The sequence below is a fragment of the Eschrichtius robustus genome, chromosome 12 (genome assembly GCF_028021215.1).
Source record: "Eschrichtius robustus isolate mEscRob2 chromosome 12, mEscRob2.pri, whole genome shotgun sequence".
NCBI classification, from domain to species: Eukaryota; Metazoa; Chordata; class Mammalia; order Artiodactyla; family Eschrichtiidae; genus Eschrichtius; species Eschrichtius robustus.
Genome location: NC_090835.1, coordinates 31492059 through 31513019, shown reverse-complemented (window position 1 = coordinate 31513019; position 20961 = coordinate 31492059). Strand labels below are relative to the sequence as shown.

Here is a 20961-nt window from a genome sequence, read left to right as displayed (position 1 = left end):
TTTCTGTTCTTATCTTGCGGATTCTTATTCTGAGCCTAGGATTGCATTAGAAAGATGGTGTGCTTCCTTCCCACAGAGGGTCTGGAGGAGCTGGTGAAGCAGAAAGGCTTTCTGGATGGAGTGTATGCATTTGAGTATTACCCCAGCACCCCGGGGAAATATAGCATCGCCATCACATGGGGGGGACACCACATTCCAAAGAGGTGAGTCTCCAGCTGGAGTTGCGTCTTCTCCAGAGACATGCTTGGCCCAGGGCAGACTCATGGTGGCGGCTTCCTGGGCTGCAGGAGGGAAAGAGAGCTGCTTTGTTGAAAGCTTTTTTTTCTTTTTTCAGAGCAGCACACAGACATTTGGCCTGTTCTCAAAAGCAGCAGAAAGTCGCTGTGGTTTCAGCTGCCTTGCTTTAAATCAAATGCTGTCGGTTTGGGGCTGGTGGGAGGCAGAGGCCAGAAGGAACAGTAATACAGAGCAAATGGGCTGTGTGTCTATATCCCTTATATATACTGAGATTCTCCTTCTTTCACTGTGTGCATCTGTTCAGGAATGCCATGGATAAAATGGCAAAATCTGCTATGGTTTACATTAAAATCCTCTGCGTGAGTGTGGTCAGGAACCGAGGGACACAGTCTACAGCTTCGCCTTGTGGGCTTCAGTTGCCTTCCCTGCATTCACATACTTTCCAGCTTTCCTGGGGGCAACTTTAAACTCCGAATAAATTCAGTTTACCTTGAGAAATATCTGGGCATATTATAAGTTTCTGAGAATCTAAGCAAACTTTTAAAGATCTCCTGTGCCAAAGTTAAAGCACATTCATTCATGTATGAGATAAAGCCTAGTCAACCTAGTTTTCTTGTTATAGCATAAGCAGCAGATAGAAAAGTATGCATTCTCTTAGCCTTCCCGGGCTCACAGTCTGGTCAGCCCTGCACACAAAAGGTAGATGACCAGGATAGTGCAAGGCAGTGTGACTTGAAGCAGTCCCATTACATGATATTGTTGACATAACAATGGTGGGGGAACCTGCGTGGAGGAAGGGCTTGGCTGGAGATTGGGACTGCAGGGAAAAGTATCAGGCCAGTGGAAAGAATATGTGTAAAGAGCTTATAGCTCTATGTAGCCCTTTCTTTGCTCCTCTTTAATGCTTCCTCTGTTCCTTTTCTTCTAGCCCCTTTGAAGTTCAAGTTGGCCCTGAAGCAGGCATGCAGAAAGTCCGTGCATGGGGCCCTGGCCTCCATGGCGGGATTGTTGGGCGGTCGGCGGACTTCGTGGTAGAGTCCGTTGGTTCTGAGGTGGGGTCTCTGGGTGAGTGGAAGCAGCTTCTGGTGAGCTGAGATTGCAGGGCACCTGGATTACGTGTCAGGCTGTGTGTTGAGGCCTCCTCTCAGCCTCACTACCCGGGGCTTCCTGGCCTCCTGACCATCTGAGGCCACCTCTGGATACTGCTGTGGAATTGCAGTTCCCATCTTCCCCTGACCTTCCAGTTGCCCTCTGCCTCTGGCACCAGCATTCATTCATCCACTACACCTTGAGGGCAGAGGCCTTTTATGGATGTGGTGTGTAAAACAGTGCCAGGACCATAGTAGGCACACGGCAGATATTATTGACTGATCCTTAGTTTAGATCAGTGAATGAATTTTGCTGAAATTAGAAATTTGGGGAGTAAATACTCTTTGGAGCATAACTGAGTATGTTTTAAGTAAACGTCTGATGTATATATGATCATTTTAGAACAATGGTCAGCACCTCTCTCTCTGTAAAGGACCAGAGAGCAAATATATCAGTACTGCGGGTCATATTCTCTCTGTCGCAACTATATGACTGCCGTTGTAGCGTGAAAGCAGCCATAGAAAATACGTAGGTGAAGGAGTATGGCTGTGTTCCTTATCTGCAAAAACAGGCAGTGGGACAGATTTGGCCCAGCGGCCAAAGTTTGAGGACCTCTGTGTTAGCTAATAGAAATAAGCAAAGAGGGAAAAAGAGGAAATCACGTTTAATTTTTCCTTTTATAGAAATAATAAACATCTTAGTATTGGGTTGGCCAAAAAGTTCTTTCGGGTTTCCGTAAGATGTTATGGAAAAACCCGAACGAAGTTTTTGGCCAATCCAGTATATCTTTGTAGACTAGAGGTAATATTAAACCTATAGGTATATCCTTGCAGACTTTTTCCCTGTACATAGGCATACAAATATTGATCTGCTGCAAAAATATCTGGGGGTAGCCTTTATATCTTTCTGCCTCAGGCAAATATAGGATATGTCTTGATTTCCCATGGCTTCTGTGGAATTACGGTGCATCGATATAGCTACTGTTAGGCTCTCTAGTTATTTCCAGAGTTTTGCTATAAAAACAACGCTGAATATATATCCTCGTATCTAACTGTTTACACACATCCTTGGTTATTTCCTTCAGATAAAAGCCCAGAAGTGGATTTGGTGGGGCAAAGGATGGGCATTGTTTTAAGGCTTTTGGCTTGTGTTGCCATATTGCCAACAGAAAGATTTGCTGGTTGACCTTCCTGTTTGACGATGTTTAAAAAAAAAGTATAAAATCCAACCTTCTGTCTCTAGTGAAGACTCAGTAGGCTTGGTTTTGTGGGAAAGGGACCTAAACAGATTTCAATCTTCTGGCTAACACTTGGTTTTCAGGAAGGCAGAGGGAGTGGGTTAGTAGTAACCCAGACTAGATACCTTCCGCCACGTAACCAGGGGGATCCTCCCACCCTATCCCCCAGGGTTTGCCATTGAAGGCCCCTCCCAGGCAAAGATTGAGTATGATGACCGAAACGACGGATCGTGTGATGTCAAGTACTGGCCCAAGGAGCCCGGTGAATATGCCGTTCACATCATGTGTGACGATGAGGACATCAGAGACAGTCCCTACATGGCCTACATCCACCCGGCCTCGGGAGACTGCAACCCGGATCTGGTGAATCAACTTGTCATGCTCTGTCCTCTCTTCTCTGGCTCCTGGCACTCCTCCCAGTGCCCACAGAGTTTCCTTGAGCAGCATGTGGAGAAATCGCAGAGAAGAGCCTTTGAGAGCTTAGGAAGGAAAAAGGCCTGAATTAGAAGCCTGATAGTACCTCTTAGTACATTTGTAACATGGGGCACGTAACTTACCTCTCTGACTCTATCAAATGGGAATGATACGAGTGTCTGCTTCTTAGAGTTTCTGTCATGATTCAAGGAGGTAATGTGAATAAAGACAGCCCTTAGAACAGTGCCTGGCCCACAGAGGGGGCTCCATAAGCTGCTATTTTCTCGCAACCCCGAGCATCATATTTCAGTCTTGCCACTTGCTGTAGTTATTATTTCAGGGTGATCCATAGATAGAGGTTTTTAAATTTTCCTCCCCAGCTCCCCTTCTCTTAAATTGGAGCAGTGTTTGCAAGAGCTTCTCTCAAACATTTAGCAGGCTGATTAGCATCAAGTCTGAGCCAGCCTGGCTGACAGGAGGAAGCCCTTGCCCCCGCCATGTGTGCTGCTGTTGGCCCACCTGGACAGCTGACCGTAGGATGACATCAGTCCAGGCTGGCAGCTGCTCTTCTTTGGCCAACTGCTGGTTCTTTACTCTCTGGGGCTGCAAACTTTTGGAATGTTGTCAGTGGGAAAGGTTCTGAGCCCTCACAAAGCAGGAGCACTGAAACTGGGCATGGCTGGAGGTCCCTGCCCTGGTTACTGCACAGATTAAGGCAGGGAGCACAGACCAGTTTGGGGCCTGGTTTTACAGACTTTTTCTCCTGCATGTTTTTATTTTTAAGTTCCAGCCTACTTTAGCATTTTCCTTCCCATAACCATCCTATTACGTAGGTACTGTGAAGCCAGACACAGTTGTTTTCCTTTTCTCCCATTTCCTGGTCACCAGTCTTCTGATAGGAGCGTAGTTAGGGCATTACACAGAAAGAGAATCACTATTGGTCCTTTGCCCCAGGTTCAAGCATACGGGCCAGGTTTGGAGAAATCTGGGTGCATTGTCAACAATCTGGCCGAGTTCACCGTGGATCCTAAGGATGCCGGCAAAGCTCCCTTAAAGATATTTGCTCAGGTAAGTTTCTAGGGACGACCTGTGCAGGTAATTGTCAGGTAACAGGATCCATCCATGTAATGGCAAGTCACTCAGTCCATCTGATCCTCAGTTTCCTCATCCACACACTGCGAATAACAATGTTTTTTTTTTTAATTTTTTAATTTTTTAGATTGATTGATTGATTGATTGATTGCTATGTTGGGTCTTCGTTTCTGTGCTAGGGCCCTCTCCAGTTGCGGCAAGCGGGGGCCACTCTTCATTGCGGTGCGCGGGCCTCTCACTACCGTGGCCTCTCTTGTTGCGGAGCACAGGCTCCAGATGCGCAGGCTCAGTAGTTGTGGCTTATGGGCCCAGTCGCTCCGCGGCATGTGGGATCCTCCCAGACCAGGGCTCGAACCCGTGTCCCCTGCATTAGCAGGCAGATTCCCAACCACTGCGCCACCAGGGAAGCCCCAATGTTTATTTTATAGGGTTTATGTGAGGACTAAATGAGATTCTAACATGTAAAGCAAGGGGCAAATTTTTATGATTTGTGCTCCGTGGAAATGAGGCTTGATTGTTTCAGATTTCCCTGTAAATGTCCTTCAGTGTGGCTGAAGCTACCTAGGCTGTGATGGGAGGGTTTGTAAACAAGGGTTTATCAAATATATTTATCTAATTTAATTGAATTTGGCCCAAGGATTTAAATGCAGGAATTATAATTAAGAAGCACTGAGTGACCATGGCTTTCTTTTGGGACCGTTTTCTCTTAGTAATTAAAAATGCATAAATGCATGTAGTGTTTTATCACTTGTGTTCATTGTATTGTGAGAACATGGCCTATCATAGGTGCTCCATGAAATTTTGTGGGATGAGTGACCAGTGACTTGGTTGTCTTGGGAGGCCACAGTGGATAGAGACAGTGTGAGGGTCAGCTCTGTTCTTAGCCTCTGCCCTTTTGCAGGACGGGGACGGCCAGCCCATTGACATCCAGATGAAGAGCCGGATGGATGGCACCTACGCTTGCTCGTACACCCCGGTTAAGCCCATCAAGCACACCATTGCCGTGGTCTGGGGAGGTGTCAACGTCCCGCACAGCCCTTACAGGGTAGGTTGTGAGGTGAAACCTTGCTTGTGGTAATGAAAAAGCCCAGTCCTGAGGCCAGTCTGGACTCCATGCTTGATGGCCAAGGCAAATATATGGAAATACCCATGCTTGGTGGGCCTTGGAAGATGGAGTGGCCCATGGGGCCGAGTGCTGTAGATTGCCCAGAAGTATAACATTCTAACAACTGACAGCATCTTTACTGGGTCCACGGGGAGAAGAACTTGATTACAACTTTTCTCCCCATCCTCTCCAGGTCAACATCAGGCAGGGTAGCCATCCCCAGAAGGTCAAAGTGTTTGGGCCAGGAGTGGAGAGAAGTGGGCTGAAGGCACACGAGCCTACTCACTTCACAGTGGACTGTACCGAGGCTGGCGAAGGTGAGAGGGGGCTTCACCCAGCTCAGTGCTTGTTGTTTCTTGGGGAAGGAAGTTCTCTTTGTAACATTTCATGGGTAATGAACTTTTGAACCAGGAGATATTAATCCACCTGAATAGGTAATTGTTCATCTGATGAGCCTCTGTGTCAGTTCCGTGGTGATATCTTTGCTAATCCTCCATCCTGTCTGCAAAACCGTTATTTAAACACCATCCCTTTCTCAGGTTTCTTACTGGAAACTTCCCAGTTGCTTTTCTGGGGTGTGAGCCTGAGCTGGAAGTGATTGCATGGGGCATGCTGTTTCTCGTAAACCGGTGCTAATAAGCTGGTCTGTTCCAGGTGATGTCAGCGTTGGCATTAAATGTGATGCCCGGGTGTTAAGCGACAATGAGGAAGACGTGGATTTTGACATTATTCACAACGCCAATGACACGTTTACTGTCAAATATGTGCCTCCTGCCGCCGGGCGATACACTATCAAAGTTCTCTTTGCCTCTCAGGTGTGTGTTTGGACTTGGGTTCTTTCTGGCCACCTGTGTTCATATTTCCTTTTTGCTTCTTTTAGCAACAGGGAAGGTATCTTGAGAACTCTGCCCAATAGTTTTCTTCTCTGCTTCCTTAAAACCAAGAAGGAACAAACACACCCAGAACTAAAATTGTACCACTTTCTAACAAAAGTGGGGCCGTGTAGTCAGTGGTTAAAAGCCAGACTCTGGAAAGAAATTGGATCATTACAAACTTTCATCTGGTTTTTGAATGAAACGTAATTAGTTTCTAGATGTGTTCTATACTTTCTCTGAAATGATGACCTTGGCCTCAGGCTTTAAACTTTTCTAGGGAGAGGGGTTTTGAATTTCAGATAGAATTCATATTTACATGTGCTAATGAAGACAAGGAGGCGCAGTACCCTAAAACAGGGAATAATGGAATCCTGGTGATTCAAATTCATCTTACGTAAAGACAGGGAGCTCAGGAGAAAGTTCTGTGCCTTAAAGGTATTGGTCTTGAGTTGGCTTCATCCAATTAACCTGTTCTGCCTTTATTCTGAAAGATTCTTTTTGAAGAATTACAATCATTGCACTTATAATCAATTCCTTGCATTCCTCAAACCCTAGCTCTCTGTTGTCCCTGGAGGAATGTCCCTTTCCTTCCTCGACCCCATGTATTATTGTTGTTTGGGGTTTTATTCTTGGTAGTATTTTGTATCCTAAGTACTCAGCATTTGGTGTTAAAGGCTGAGAGTTGTCAGAGTGGTTTGTGGAAACCCATCCTTTAGCTGTGATGTCAGGGATCCAGGTATTCATGAGTGACCACTGATGGCCCTTACCTGATGCTAGCGCCTGAAGACTTGACCAATGGTAACGGAAGTTGCTCACCATCTGCTAGAGTGGAAGTCATGCTGAGGTCTCCTCCTTTGCTTTGGGCAGAAGGCTAAGCTCAGGCAGTGGCTTCAGGGACTTTCCTGCTGAGGCACTGTCTCTGCTACAGGAAATTCCCGCCAGCCCTTTCAGAGTCAAAGTCGACCCTTCCCACGACGCCAGCAAAGTGAAGGCAGAAGGCCCGGGGCTCAGCAAAGCAGGTAAGATGGCATGTGTGCATGAGGTCACCCTGGAGGCAGTGGGCATGGTTGGTCCAGGGCCATGAGTGACTTACCTCCCCCAGAGCAGGGGCTCTGTTGGGGCTCCAGTTCAGCAGGGGCCCTGCTCAGCTGAGCCGCTGGCCAAATGCCAGCCCCTGTCTCCGCCTACTGCCTTGCGGAAGCCGGTGCTGATGAACCTGTCAGACTGGTGCTAAAAGTGAAACCCCTCCAGCTGGGCCTGTCTCCTCACTTCACTGTCCCCTCCCAGGTGTGGAAAACGGGAAACCGACCCACTTCACTGTCTACACCAAAGGGGCCGGAAAAGCCCCCCTCAACGTGCAGTTCAGCAGCCCCCTTCCTGGCGACGCCGTGAAGGATTTGGACATCATTGATAATTACGACTATTCCCACACCGTTAAATACACGCCCACGCAACAGGTAGGGCCCCTCCCCACCCGGTGCTGGGCTGGGTCACTCTGGACACCGGGGGGGGGGGGTGTAATCTGTGCTCTGACCTGTGCTGCTCTGTGGCAAGAGGAGATTCCCCCTTTCCTTCTGAACCCCTCTGGGAACGCTGACAAAGAGCCTGATTGGTTCTACCAGGAGGGCCTGGAGGATTCCCCAGGAACAAGCAGGAAGCTAGTTGTTCTTTCCCACCCCCATTTCCCACCTCCGTTCTTGGTTTTAGTGTTTTATTAATTACTCACAGGGAAAGAATTGCCACGCCTTTGTCCTTGCTGGCCCTTTTGCCTTAGTTTACCCTTTTTACGAGGTGGTGCAGTGGGGTCTTTCTCAAAGAGCCTTTAGGCCCTCAAGCCCGAAATGGTACTTCAAGCACTAAATTATTACTTTTACAAAATACAGGAATACAGACATGATTTTGTCATCCCGGCTGCTTTGCTCTGGTTGTTTTAGGCAATAACGGCCTAAAAATCTACCTCTCTGTATGAATTCATGTTTACTTATTTAAAATTTTGCTTTGATTCATGGCTACACGTCTAGGGTCTGGGGAACTCCTATAGAAAAGCCTGGATTCTCCCACTTACGCATAGTGTTCTAAACAGTCACTCCAAACCTCTGAGATTCCTTCATTCTTGAAGAAGAGTCCCCCTATGTGAGAAATGCCATTTGTAAGAGAGGAAGGGAGATGCTTTCTGCAGAAGCACTGTTTGAAAAGCATCACTTCTGCCCTGGGCTCTCTCAGTGAGGACCTGGCCAGAGTGTAGTGGGAAAGAATGAGGGGTGCAGTGAGGATGAGGGAGTGGTGTGGGTGTCCCCCCTGCACTAGGGGCTACACATGCTTGGAGATGGAATCTTTACTATGAGAACTTGCCTGGCAGTGCGAGGTTCTCTAGGGCAGGTTCTTATGTGGCCCTTTATCTCCACATGTGCTTCTTCCTGTGGTTTCTGTTTACCCTAATGAGGGTTCATTATTAGTAATGGTAAAACGAAAACTTTTGTAGATGAATACTGTTTTCTCATCAGGCTGCTCAGTGCTAATTATTTAGGTAATTATTTTCCTAGTGATGCTTATCAGGGCTGATGGGAGCCTTACCACTGGCAACACCAGCTTGATAGCATCTTTGTTGCCAATTCTCCACATTCCTTAGGAGAAGGTACCAGAAAGCATGGCCATGATCACTGGTCAAGATCACAAGACTCTTCTGAAAACATTTTGAGACTCTTGATCCTATATACCTTTTTGTGTTTCAGTTGAGTTGCTAGAAAGTAAGTTGCAGACATCAGGACAGCCTCAGGTTTTGACCTGCACCCCCAGAAAGGACTTTAGAACCCGATGCCCTGGATGCTCCCAGCTGCCAGTCGAGGTGGAGGTGGAGGTCGGGAGCCCGGTCCTGTTTTGTCACATTTGAAATGTAGCTAGAGTGGGAGGCGCCTTACTCCAGAGTCACCCCAAGGTCAAGTTCATCCATATGTCTGGTCGTAGCAGGTCTGAGGGCTGTTGGCATGCTTGGTGGCCTCTTGGGGCTATTTGTGCAAATGCCGTCAGTCCCAGCCTCTACTGCGATGACTCCACGGTGCCTCTCCCATCCCTCTCGTTTGCTGTTTAGAGTGAGGTTTACTGTTTTATTATTTGGGCAACTTGCAATTCTGCCTGTTTCTCTATGACAAAGAAAACAGATTAAATCTCTACTCTTAGATTGTGAGTTTCCAAGGTTAGGAAATCATGTCATATATATCTTTCCATTCTCAGCCCCAAGCACAGGGTCTGGTGCTGTAAATGCTTTGTATGATTTATGGCCGAATGGGTGAATAAACGAAGTGGAGCCTCAACTCACAAGCAGAAACAACATGAGAACTTTGTAATCTGGTAGGAGAGTGGGGCTGACACATCCTCATTCTACTTTGAACTCTCTTTTCTGAAGAGCAGCTAACAGCTCAGGATTGGGTGAAATAAGCGTGCCTTTTGAGCTCTGCTCTTGGATGTGGTTAAGAGATTTGGGTCAGCCCAGAAAGCCGCACGGGGTTACTTTTCAGGTCGCTGCCCACAGGAGCACCTTCTTGTGGTGGTTTTAGGGATTAAGAGGCTGGAACTTCCCAGAAATGCAGCTGTTGAATGTGTGTGGAGAGACAAGGGTGGATCCTGGCTTAGTGTGAATGCTTAACCCTCAGATTTCGGGCTGCTGTGTGAGGCACTGCGGCCCCCACCCGACTGCTGGCTCTTTGCTCAGTGACACCTGCGGGCGGCTGCTGTCCCATGCAGGGCCCCTGCTGTCCCCTGCAGGGCCCCAGTCCACAGCTCAAATGCCTGCCGTGGACCAGTGATGGACGTTGCTGGTTGATCGAGTTCTTGTCGGAAGACAGTGGTCAGAGTTTTTGCCTTAGAGGGGAGTGGACTTCTTGGGCTGGGGCTTGAAGACCCGCCCAGGGGTCAAAGGTAGAAGGGCCATTATACAACGACAGTTTCCCTGGAGGGTTTTGCCTTCTGTGCTTTTGGTTGTCTGTGGCCTCAGTGACTTCAGTTTCTCACCCCAAGCTTCCCTGAACAGAGTGGTTTGAGGAGCCGGTGGCCGCAGCTCCCCGACATGCCGAGTCAGGAGCCACTGGGAACTGAGAACTCCACATGCTGCTGTGGCGCCTTTAGGAAGCCCCCGGAGCTCACTGGGCCTCACAGGAGAACGGTCCCTCCCTTGAAATGTTATTAATGTTGGTGGCCATGGCTGTCACAGAGGTCTCTGGAGGAGGGGGCTGTGGGTAGCTTTCTCGGTCCTGTCCTCGTGTGTCTCGTGCAGAATGAGATGAAGGTCTCAGAAGCCTGGAGGGGAGAGGATAAACCCATCTGGCAGGACTTCCCTGGCGGTCCAGTGGTTAAGACTCCGCACTTTCACTGCAGGAGGCGCGGGTTCGATGCCTGGTCGGGGAAGTTCCGCCTGCTGCGTGGTGTGGCCCCAAAATAAATAAAATAAAATACAACTGTGTGGCCATCAGCAAAGTCTCTGAAATGCACTGGTGATCACTGTTCAGACCTCCCTCACTTCCTAGCCTCCTGGGGAAAATGCATAGGCCGTTCCTTGGCTGGGGCCTCAGAGGAAACCTTGAAATGCTACAGGCCATCGCAGGTGTAAATCTCTAAGCTTTCTTCCTCCCCCTCATTAGGTTATTTAAGGTACAGTTAATTTCCTGTCTCAGTTTTGTTATGTTTTGTATAACTGGTAATGAGAATATGCTTTCTTTTATGGGACAGATGGGCTTAACTGAAAGAGGATTTTCCCCTCGCTCCTTTGGCACTCCAGAGAAGTGGTCTCCTGAATTCTAGTGGGTGGTGGAGAAGGTTTTTCCAGAACCCTTGGTTAGCTGGGAGGCCTAGCCCTCGAGGAGTTCGGGGTTTGGGGGCATACCCTCGGGAAGAGCTGGCATGTTGGCAATGCCTTGAGGCCTGAAGCAACAAACCAGCCCCTGCTCCGTTGAATGTGACCACGTACATCTTACCATGAGATATTATACTCTTGAGGCAGGGGGCTCATTGGTTTTGTGTGCAGTGCTAATACATCCTGGAAAATCAATCCTCCCTCCTTCATTGATGCAACTAATTTTTGTCTTGTCTTTTCCCTCCTTCTTTATTATACAAGGAATATGAGAAAATATTCATAGGCCAAAAGCTACACCCTTTTAACACTTGGTCCGTGACAGCTTTCAGCAGGGACTGAATTCTGGCGAGCCCTCTGTATTCCTGCAAGGAATCATCCCTCCCTCCCCCTTGCTTCTTCCCTTCCCACATCCTCTTACGTGATGCCCAGACATTTGAGGTGAGGAGGGCCTTAATCTACTGAGACAGCTGTGGGCTTTCATGGAGCCTTGGTTTGGAGGGAGGGGACTCAGCCGACCGTGGAGAGAGGAAGCCAGCAGCGAGTGGGCCAGGACTGGCCGCGCTGTGCCTCCATGGCCACGGGGCTGCTGGCGAGGGGACTGCCAAGCCCACAGGCTCAGCCTGCCTTCACACTGGCAACTTTTCTTTCATTGCCATAGATGCGGGAGTTTCGATACTGTGCAGTGGTCTCAGAACAGCCCCAGGCAAACTCTTGCAAATTCATTTCGCAGCCTAGTGGCCTGAAATCCCAGGACATGGAGACAAAAAGATTTTGTTCAGTTAGAGGCCCCCAGGCCTCCCTGCTTTGCCTATGGCCAGGGCTGGGTGTTTAGCTGGGTGGGGAGGTAACATGGCAGAGCGGCTAGGACTGACTCAGGTTTGGGTGCCATGGGCATGAGGTCCCGCTCTTGCACTGGGGCAAGTGATTTTACCTTCCTGAGCTGTAGTTTCATCTCCTGGAAAAATGGTAAGGACAGTGGGAACGCCCTCTTAGGACCGTTTTGAGATTGAATCAAGGAAATGCTTAAAAGCACGAGCATGGTGTGCTCATTAAGCTGTCCCTGTTGTTGTTAGTTGCTCTTTTTCATCTGATTTCTCTGTCATTCTTGCCATGGAGCCAAAAACTTAGAGAAATATATCTGAGATGCTTTCTGAATCTGCTGGAGTCTTATACCCTTTGTCTCTGGGAAGAATGAAAGACCTGGAAGGCAGGTTGAAACAGCAAAGTAGGATGTTGGTACCCAAACGTGTCCTCGATTTTCTCTCTCATTCCAGGGCAGCATGCAGGTTCTGGTTACATACGGTGGCGATCCCATCCCTAAAAGCCCTTTCACGGTGGGCGTGGCCGCTCCGCTGGATCTGAGCAGGATAAAAATTAATGGGCTGGAAAACAGTAAGTGCGTCATGAATGACTGGGGGAGATGGGCCATTGAAGAGCAGTTAGATTCCCTTCAAAGACAATTTGCAGAGAAGCAAATTCTGCCATATGAGATTTTGCAGTCGGACAGACGGATTTGAATTAGGACTGTCCTGTGGAGTAGCTCTGTGACCCTACCTGCCCCTTCACCTCACCAAGCCTCCGTTTTCTCATTTGTTCTGTGGAGGTGGGGGAAGAATACTCATGGGAATATTGTGAGAATTAAATGAGCTAATAATTCAGGAGCTGGCTCATAGTCAGCCCTCGGTAACTGCTGGCATCACAGCAGAAAGTTTTTATGACAGAGAATTTGGGGCATGTTGCTCTCTGACAAATTTCTATGTGCCAACACTCCTGGGCCACTGAATCCACATCAGGGTCAAGCATAAAAGCCAACTTCCGGGCTCTCAGAAACCACAACTACAGTGCATTTCCCCACCCCAGTCTGGATATTCCTTTAGCTTGTCAGGTATCTTATTAGTACAAGCTCATTTAAATAAATGAAATAACAGAATGAATAAATGAAAAAGTAAAGAGAATAGTACAGTATGAACACTGATGTACTTATCACTCAGCTTCTCAAGTTTAACACGTGATCATAAAAGTATTTTTTACACAGGTCATACAAAAATCCATTTTTCGTCTAAAAGACATCACAGACAAGAGTATGTTCTACTTGAAGCATTACCTCTCCCACTCCCTAGGGTTAACCAAAGTTACCAGTTCAGTTTCTGTCCTTCCACATCTTCTTTCTGCATCTGTACATACTTAGTGCCAGCAGAAAATGTTTGGCAACACTTACTTTGCACTAAAGTTACCCTGCAACCTCCATAGGTCTTCAGCCTGCCTTTTTGCGTCAGCGTTATCTTAGAGAACGTTCACACCTCCATCTTGTTGGCATGGCCGCCGCCTGGCCGCACCTCAGTGGCACATGGTCTCCTGGTTTCAGGGTCACGTGGGGCTCTGTGCACACCCTCAGGGCAGGCCTCTTGTTCTATGGGTTTCTCCAGGTCTCAGCGGGACCCTCGGTGAGCACCTTCAGTGCCCTGTGACCCAAATGTACGAGTTGTGAGTGAGGCCAGCTCCCAGCTCTGGGGGCTCTGAAGCAAGAGGCCGATGTTGGTTTTTGTTCCTTGGCAGCAGCCAGCTCTGAGCATACGAATAGTCACTGTCTAATCCTTAACATGTCTCCTTGTTACTCCTTTCTCCAAGGCACCGAGGGTTTTGACTCCAAACTAGGAAAAGTATGATGCCAATTAGGAAAAGTCTTTGGGATGTGGAGCTCCGAGGCCTCTTTGCTTGTGGCTTGATACTGTTCATCTTGGCAGGCCCTGTATTGCCCAAGTCAGGACCTCCCTGGGTTGTGGTGGGGACCCTAGGCTCCCAGTGCTTTTGTTTTGGTTCAAAGTCCTTTCCTTGTTTTTGTCAAATGTAACACATGGGTTTTCTGTGGCCCTGCTTTGCAAAGACCTTTCATGTATCAGCACGATACAGAGAGTCAATTCTCAGGGCTTGCTTCAGTGCCTCTGCATTGGCCAACCCTGTGACTTTTGCGTTCTTGGCGGTAGGATTGAATTTGCTGCCAAGAATTAGTAAATAAAACATTGGCTTCTGGGAGTGTTTTGATATAAAGTTAACACCAAAAGTAATTAAAGAAGAGACAACAGTATCAGGTTATAACTTACTGCAGATCATGGGGTCAAGTAAATTTAGATCTGAGTCCCAGCTTTGTGGTCTGCTGGATATGTATGTACCCCAGGCAAGTCACTTAACCCCCGTGAGCCTCAGTTTCCCCATCTGTTAAATTCCTTGGTTACTAAGAAATACCCTGTAGCGTTGTGTTGAAAATGAAAGGAGATGATGTGCCGTCCTCATGCCTGGTATGTAAAATGCATTCAGTGAATGATGACTATCATTATTATTATCATAAGGAATTAATTAATGTTCTTGTACTGGTTGTTATTGAGGCCAGAATGGTGATTATTCTTACTCAGTCTTGCCTCTTGTCCTGCATCAGCCAGTGTTTGTTGTAGAGGCTGAGGAAACGTCCTGTGTCCAAGGAACCATCTCTGCTCTCAGCCGTGTTTTTGCTGCCGGGTCAGCTCATCCGTTTGGCTTGTTTCCTTTTTTCCAGGAGTCGAAGTTGGGAAGGATCAGGAGTTCGCTATTGACACCAGGGGAGCGGGAGGTCAGGGGAAGCTGGACGTGACGATCCTGAGCCCCTCGAGGAAGGTTGTGCCTTGCCTGGTGGCGCCCACGACGGGCCGGGAGAGCAGCACGGCCAAGTACATACCCCGGGAGGAGGGGCTATATGCTGTTGATGTGACCTACGACGGACACCCCGTGCACGGGAGCCCTTACACGGTGGAGGCCTCGCTGCCGCCCGATCCCACCAAGGTCAGCTTTCATTTTTGTTCCAGAACTTGTCCTCTGTTGGCAGATAATAACACATAGTTAGTCCTCTGGTTCTGCCCAGCAAAGACCTTTAGAAAATTGTTTTGTGATGAAACCCCGTTCTCCGTAGTTCTCTCTCCTACAATCCAGCATGAAGGGTCCCCTCGGCAGCTGGGTCCCAGCCCCACTCCTTCTCTCGCTCTGGCTGTGAGGCTTTGGTGAGGGACTCCTGTCCTTCATTTGTCAGCATGGTAACGGTACTTGCTTCAAAGTGAGCCTGTAAGGGCGAGGTCGGATGGTGGGTGTGGAGGCCTCAGTCTGGCATCTGGCACACACAGTGAGCTGTTATAATGAAGTATAAAAATATATTCTTCTCATTATCATTTCTTCCTAGTAGCCCTGAGTCAAGGGTTTTAGAATATTTCCAGTGTTTTGAATGGCATGAATCCTATAAAACTGTGTTATTTGCTGAATAAGAGATGAAAGCCTCATCCCCTCCCTCTTTTAAAAGCAATTGGTTTTTTTTTTAATGTTCGTTTTTTAATTTTTTCATTAGACTTGATTCTTTAGAGCAATTTTAGGTTTATAGTAAAATTGAGAGGAAGGCACAGAGATTTCCCACATCCCGCCTCCCCCACTCATGCATAACCTCTCCATTATCACCATCGCCCCCCAGAGTGGTGCACCCGTTATAATGGATGAACCTATGTCAACATCGTTGTCACCCAAAGTCCATAGTTTACATTAGGGTTCACTCTTGGTGTTATACAGTCCATGGGTTTGGACAAACATATAATGACATGTATTCACCATTATAGTTCAGTTTTTTATTATTCAGAATTTGTTGAGGGAGGTACAGCAGCCAAAGCAACAGTGAGGTCCATGAAAGCCATTCAGTGAGTGTTCAACCCAGGAAACCCGAGTGTGTTTGTTGGACTAGATGTTAGGTGTCCAGCTCCAGCCCTCGAGCCAAGCCTGGCAGGAGAGAGGAGAGCCATGCCTCTGCCGTGCCCTTCCGTGTTGAATGAGTTCACAGCCAGGTCTCCCTTTCTCAGCCGTTTGCAGCATCCACCGCATGTGGCTGTAACTCAGTGCTGTGGGTGAGTGTGTGTGACACGTTAGGCCCCATGGAGAAGGACCACTTCATCGAGGGGCAGTTCACTGCTGATGGCAGGCTTGGCTGTTGAAAGCGGTGCTGGCTGAGCAGCGATACCAGTTTCGGGCAGAGTCTGATTTTTATTCTTTGTCCAAATAGGTGAAGGCCCACGGTCCTGGCCTTGAAGGTGGTCTTGTGGGCAAGCCTGCCGAGTTCACCATCGACACCAAAGGAGCTGGAACTGGAGGTTTGGGCCTAACCGTGGAAGGTCCTTGTGAGGCCAAAATTGAATGCTCGGACAATGGCGACGGGACCTGCTCCGTCTCCTACCTCCCAACAAAGCCCGGAGAGTACTTCGTCAACATCCTCTTTGAAGAAGTCCACATACCTGGTTCTCCCTTCAAAGCCGACATTGAAATGCCGTTTGACCCCTCCAAAGTCGTGGCATCGGGCCCAGGGCTGGAGCATGGGAAAGTGGGCGAGGCAGGGCTGCTTAGCGTGGACTGTTCAGAAGCAGGGCCGGGGGCCCTGGGCCTGGAAGCCGTCTCGGACTCGGGGGCGAAAGCCGAAGTCTGTATCGAGAACAACAAAGACGGCACCTATGCGGTGACCTACGTGCCCCTGACCGCCGGCATGTACACACTGACCATGAAGTACGGCGGTGAGCTTGTACCGCACTTCCCCGCCAGGGTCAAGGTGGAGCCTGCCGTGGACACCAGCAGGGTCAAAGTCTTTGGGCCAGGAATAGAAGGAAAAGGTGGGTTTCATGAAAAAGAGGGTGGCCGCCAAAGTAACAGGGGCTCACCAGAAGCTCAGAGAGTCAGGGCTGCAAACTCAAATGCCAGTAGGGGTCGGGCCAGGTAGAAGAAAACTCACCTGTGGTCTCTGCATCAGAGAGCAGTAGAGGGGAGCAGAGTGAAGGGGTGAGCATGTGCTGTTGCTGCTGCCCAACCCCGGCTTTCTGTTTCTTCACACTCCCAACACTGTCAGCAGATTTTCCCTTTTTTTTTTTTCCTGGCAAAGCCAGAAATCTTGTTTGTTTTTTTTTTTTTTTAAATGTGGAAACACAACATATTGCATTTTTGGCACTTATCTGAAAAAGGTTTAAAATGTACTGCTGGCTAATACCACACTTGCTGTCTTCAGCCTTTAACCTGTCCTAGATCCCACCTTTGTCCCAAGAAGTGTGCAGGCAGTTGTGTTGTTACTTGGCTTAGGAAGAAGCTTCTTTTGCCAGGGAGATTGAAGGTGGGGAGGCATTAATATTCCTGATTCTGAGTCAGAGAAACCGGTTGTCTGCTGTCACCTAAATTAGTGTGTTCTGAAGTGCCGAGAACCTTGGCTCTTGGTTTTGCTCCTGAAACTGAGGTGACAGCGACATTCTTATCTGTGTGATTGCTCTGCAGATGTGTTTCGGGAAGCCACCACCGACTTCACGGTCGACTCACGGCCCCTGACGCAGGTCGGAGGCGACCACATCAAGGCCCATATTGCCAACCCCTCAGGGGCCTCCACCGAGTGTTTCGTCACAGACAATGCTGATGGGACCTACCAGGTGGAATACACGCCCTTCGAGAAAGGTGAGTTGACTTCTCCTTGGAACATGACCCTCTTTCAGAGCTCTGCTGGGCTGCTTCCTCCTGGTGGCTGGTGCTAACTCCTGCCCCACGTGCTTTGACTGTCTCAGCAGAAGCATGTGCAAAGTGACTGGGAAATGTGGAAACCTCTCTTCCGAACAGAGCCACCTGCCTGCTCAGTGCCTGGCCTGCTGGCCCTGTTGTGTAACAGTTGGGCTGTGTTTAGCCTCAGCCTCATCTGAGCAGGTTATGGGGTGATGTCATGGCATGTTGCTTGTTTGTGCAGTTTTTTTTTCCTGAAGGGGGAAAGTTCTCCCTTAATTTTTACCTCCTATTTTGTTTATTTATTTATTTTTGGCCGTGCCACGTGGCTTGTGGGATCTTAGTTCCCCGACCAGGGATCAAACCCCAACCCCCAGCAGTGGAAGGATGGAGTCCTAACCACTGAACCACCAAGGAATTCCCTGTGCGATTTTTTAACATAATTAATTTCTTTCTTGAATATTAGGAATTTAAATTTTAAAATTAATTTTTTTTAATTTAAAATTTTGATAAATCATAAAAGCATAAAAAAAAAGCACCATATGTCCTCATTATCTGGATATATAATCCCTAAACTTTATGGTATAGATATGTTCACTTTCTTTTTGTGGATGCTTGTCTGTTCTATTTCATGGGTTTCTCTTTGTCTTTTGGTTAGTGACTAGCTGGAGTTTTCTCAAATCAGGATGGTGTGTTTAAGATGACTGTCTTGAAAATAGACTTGGTGATATTTGCTCGGAGGAGAGGCCTTGCGTGTGTGTTGGGGGATGGGGGGTGGTATGTGACTGCCAAGTGAACAAAAGCGCAAACAATTGGTGTTTTTTAAAAAAATCAAATCATACCAACTTTGCTGTTTGTTAAACCTGTTCTTTTCGAATAACATGGGATAGCACATACACTTGACTGCTAGAGTATTATTTGCCACAAATAAGTGACTCCTGTGCAAATATGTTTCTATATGTTGTTTCGAACAGGCCTCCATGTAGTGGAGGTGACATATGATGATGTGCCCATCCCAAACAGTCCCTTTAAAGTGGCTGTAACCGAAGGCTGCCAGCCATCTCGGGTTCAAGCTCAAGGACCTGGATTGAAAGAGGCCTTTACCAACAAACCCAATGTCTTTACTGTGGTTACCAGGTAAGCAAGGTCCTGGGATCTGTGTGTTGACTCTGTAAAAGGAGTAGCCCTAAGTAGTTTAACTGCTTTCAGGAAGTTTTATAGGTGTATTCTACATACGTATCATGGTCTCCCAACTTTTGAGAGGCTTTGTATTTCATATGTGAGGCGTCTTCTTCCATAGAGACATATATTACAGAGAAAGACCAAGTATGCTTTTAAAAGTACCAAAAAGCACTTGATAATAGTCATAAAACTGCTGAACAAACCAGGACTAGATGGAAGCTACTTAACTTGATAATTCAAAAATATAGAGCCAATTTCATATTTAAGTGAAATATTAGAAGTAATCCTATTAAAACTGGTCACAAGTCTCATACCTGAATTGTACTTTCAGACCCAGCCAATGCAACAGTGAAGGATAAGCATTGGAAAGGAAGGGTTGAAGCTGTTTTTATTTATATTACACTGTTGAGAAATTCCCTGTGTGAGAGGTATCACAGTTGTTGAGTCTGGTTGGCGAAATGGGATAGTTTGTAGAGGGATTTTAAAGGAATTTTGGAAATAAGCAGACTGGCATGAACCACTAGTACAACTTGGCCTTTTTACTCACACTTTCCAGAGGGGCAGGAATTGGGGGTCTTGGCATAACTGTCGAGGGACCGTCGGAGTCAAAGATAAACTGCAGAGACAACAAAGATGGCAGTTGCAGTGCTGAGTACATCCCCTTTGCTCCAGGGGATTACGACGTGAATATCACATATGGAGGAGCCCACATCCCTGGTAAGCTATCCTTCTGAAGGGCACCCGAAGAATAATTGATTTTTGCATGAAAGCGGGTTTGATTTTGCTTATCTCACTGAATGGGAAAAACTGTCTGATATTTGCAGTAGCTGCAAAGGGAGAATTTTCCTTAGGGCTGCATCTCCAAGAATATCCCAACTCCTAAGAGGACCAGTATTATGCCAGAAAGCATTGGCTTGGAGTTTTAACTGAAAATGATTGTTCACATGTTAAAGGACCTAGATCTTAAAGGAAAGATCTTTACAAAGTTGAAAATCTCCACTTTATTTTGTGGTTAGTTCTTATTCGTCTTATACACATCTTGTTTTCTGTTTTCCATTGACAGTCCTGGTAGCTGATAATGACACACAAACTCAAGTTCTTATATATTAATTTCTGTTTAATGATGTAGTATGTACACTTACTGTAAAATAGGAATAATAATAATAATTTCCTGTGCATTGTATGGTATTTTTTTAGCCCATTTTGTGACAACCAAAAATGTCTCCAGATATTGTCAGATATCCGCTAGGGGACAAAATCACCTGTAATTGAGAACCAGTGCTATAAATTATTCAAACATTAAAAAAATATGACTTAAATAGTGAAAGGTCCTCCAACTTTCATGCTCCAGCAGGGGAATCTCCATAGATTCTTGTTCTGTTTATATAGTGAAATGATTGCCACCCAACACACGTCTAGAAGGGTAGGTGAGTGTGTGGTATGGTGTGGACGGAAGTCTAAGGACTCCAGGGCTGCTCCTGAGTCACCTTATGCCTTGTCTCATGTGTGGTGAGAGCAGGAGGAACCTCGGGTGGGGCAGTGTTGTTCTGAAGGCCATAAGCCAGGATGAGACAGAGAGAGGAAGGGGCAGGCTGAGGGCCCTACTTTCAGGTTTGTGGATTGACTTCCAGGAAGCTGGAGTGTCCACTGACCACATGCTTTCCTGACTCTGCTCTTTCCCCGTATCATGTGCAAATGTGTACACACACTCATGCTCACGCTCGCTCCTCCTTTTTCACATTGATCAGAAAGCACTGACATTCAGCTCAAACTCATTCTACTCAGATGTTCATTGAAGCCATAATTCATTTAAAATGACATTTCTCCTCAAACTTGTCCTTGCAGCTCTTCCAATATAGATTTTTTAATTCCTATAATCACTAGTCAGGGAGAATTCAGCCACAGACAAGACAAAGCTCCTGCCGTCTGTGAGTTTCCTGCCTAGTGTTTACAAAGAAAGAGAGCAGGGCTCAGGGACAATACAGAGCCAAGGGGACCTTTTGGAGTTTTGCAACTGTGCACTTCATGGGATGGGAGAATAGAGCTAGGAGAATGGGTAGAAGGCTGTCGCCAGGGCAGATGACCTGGTGGCTCCCACCAGTCAGACAGTAGTGGGATGAGCATTTCCTGGTAGTGGAGGCAACAAAACTATTTTGACCTTATTGAGAAAATCTGGTGGATGCCATCAGCTTTGGAATTCCCCTTGCAGAAGTGGGTGACGCACAAGCTTGAAGCAAATGGCCAACTTGGAGCGTAACAACAGAAAGAGACCCATTTAGGGTTTTTTCATCAGATGTACATGGTGCCTCTTTTTTATTTTTCAGGCTCTTTTGCCTCCCAGATCCAAATGCCAACTTCT

At 47.3% G+C, this 20961-nt stretch overlaps 1 protein-coding gene across 2 annotated transcripts in view; it reads left to right on the top strand.

Moving 5' to 3' along the window:
* Nucleotides 1-20961, top strand: part of FLNB (filamin B) — a 140830-nt gene that overhangs the window by 76741 nt on the left and 43128 nt on the right. For both annotated transcript variants that reach the window (XM_068557553.1, XM_068557552.1), the window contains exons 10-24: nucleotides 77-203; nucleotides 1166-1302; nucleotides 2733-2926; nucleotides 3932-4045; nucleotides 4971-5114; nucleotides 5368-5491; nucleotides 5829-5989; nucleotides 6978-7068; nucleotides 7337-7506; nucleotides 12170-12287; nucleotides 14446-14708; nucleotides 15961-16558; nucleotides 17208-17381; nucleotides 18395-18557; nucleotides 19159-19319. In XM_068557553.1, the coding sequence (XP_068413654.1) occupies nucleotides 77-203; nucleotides 1166-1302; nucleotides 2733-2926; nucleotides 3932-4045; nucleotides 4971-5114; nucleotides 5368-5491; nucleotides 5829-5989; nucleotides 6978-7068; nucleotides 7337-7506; nucleotides 12170-12287; nucleotides 14446-14708; nucleotides 15961-16558; nucleotides 17208-17381; nucleotides 18395-18557; nucleotides 19159-19319 (2739 nt within the window). The remainder of the gene's footprint in view (nucleotides 1-76; nucleotides 204-1165; nucleotides 1303-2732; nucleotides 2927-3931; nucleotides 4046-4970; nucleotides 5115-5367; nucleotides 5492-5828; nucleotides 5990-6977; nucleotides 7069-7336; nucleotides 7507-12169; nucleotides 12288-14445; nucleotides 14709-15960; nucleotides 16559-17207; nucleotides 17382-18394; nucleotides 18558-19158; nucleotides 19320-20961) is intronic.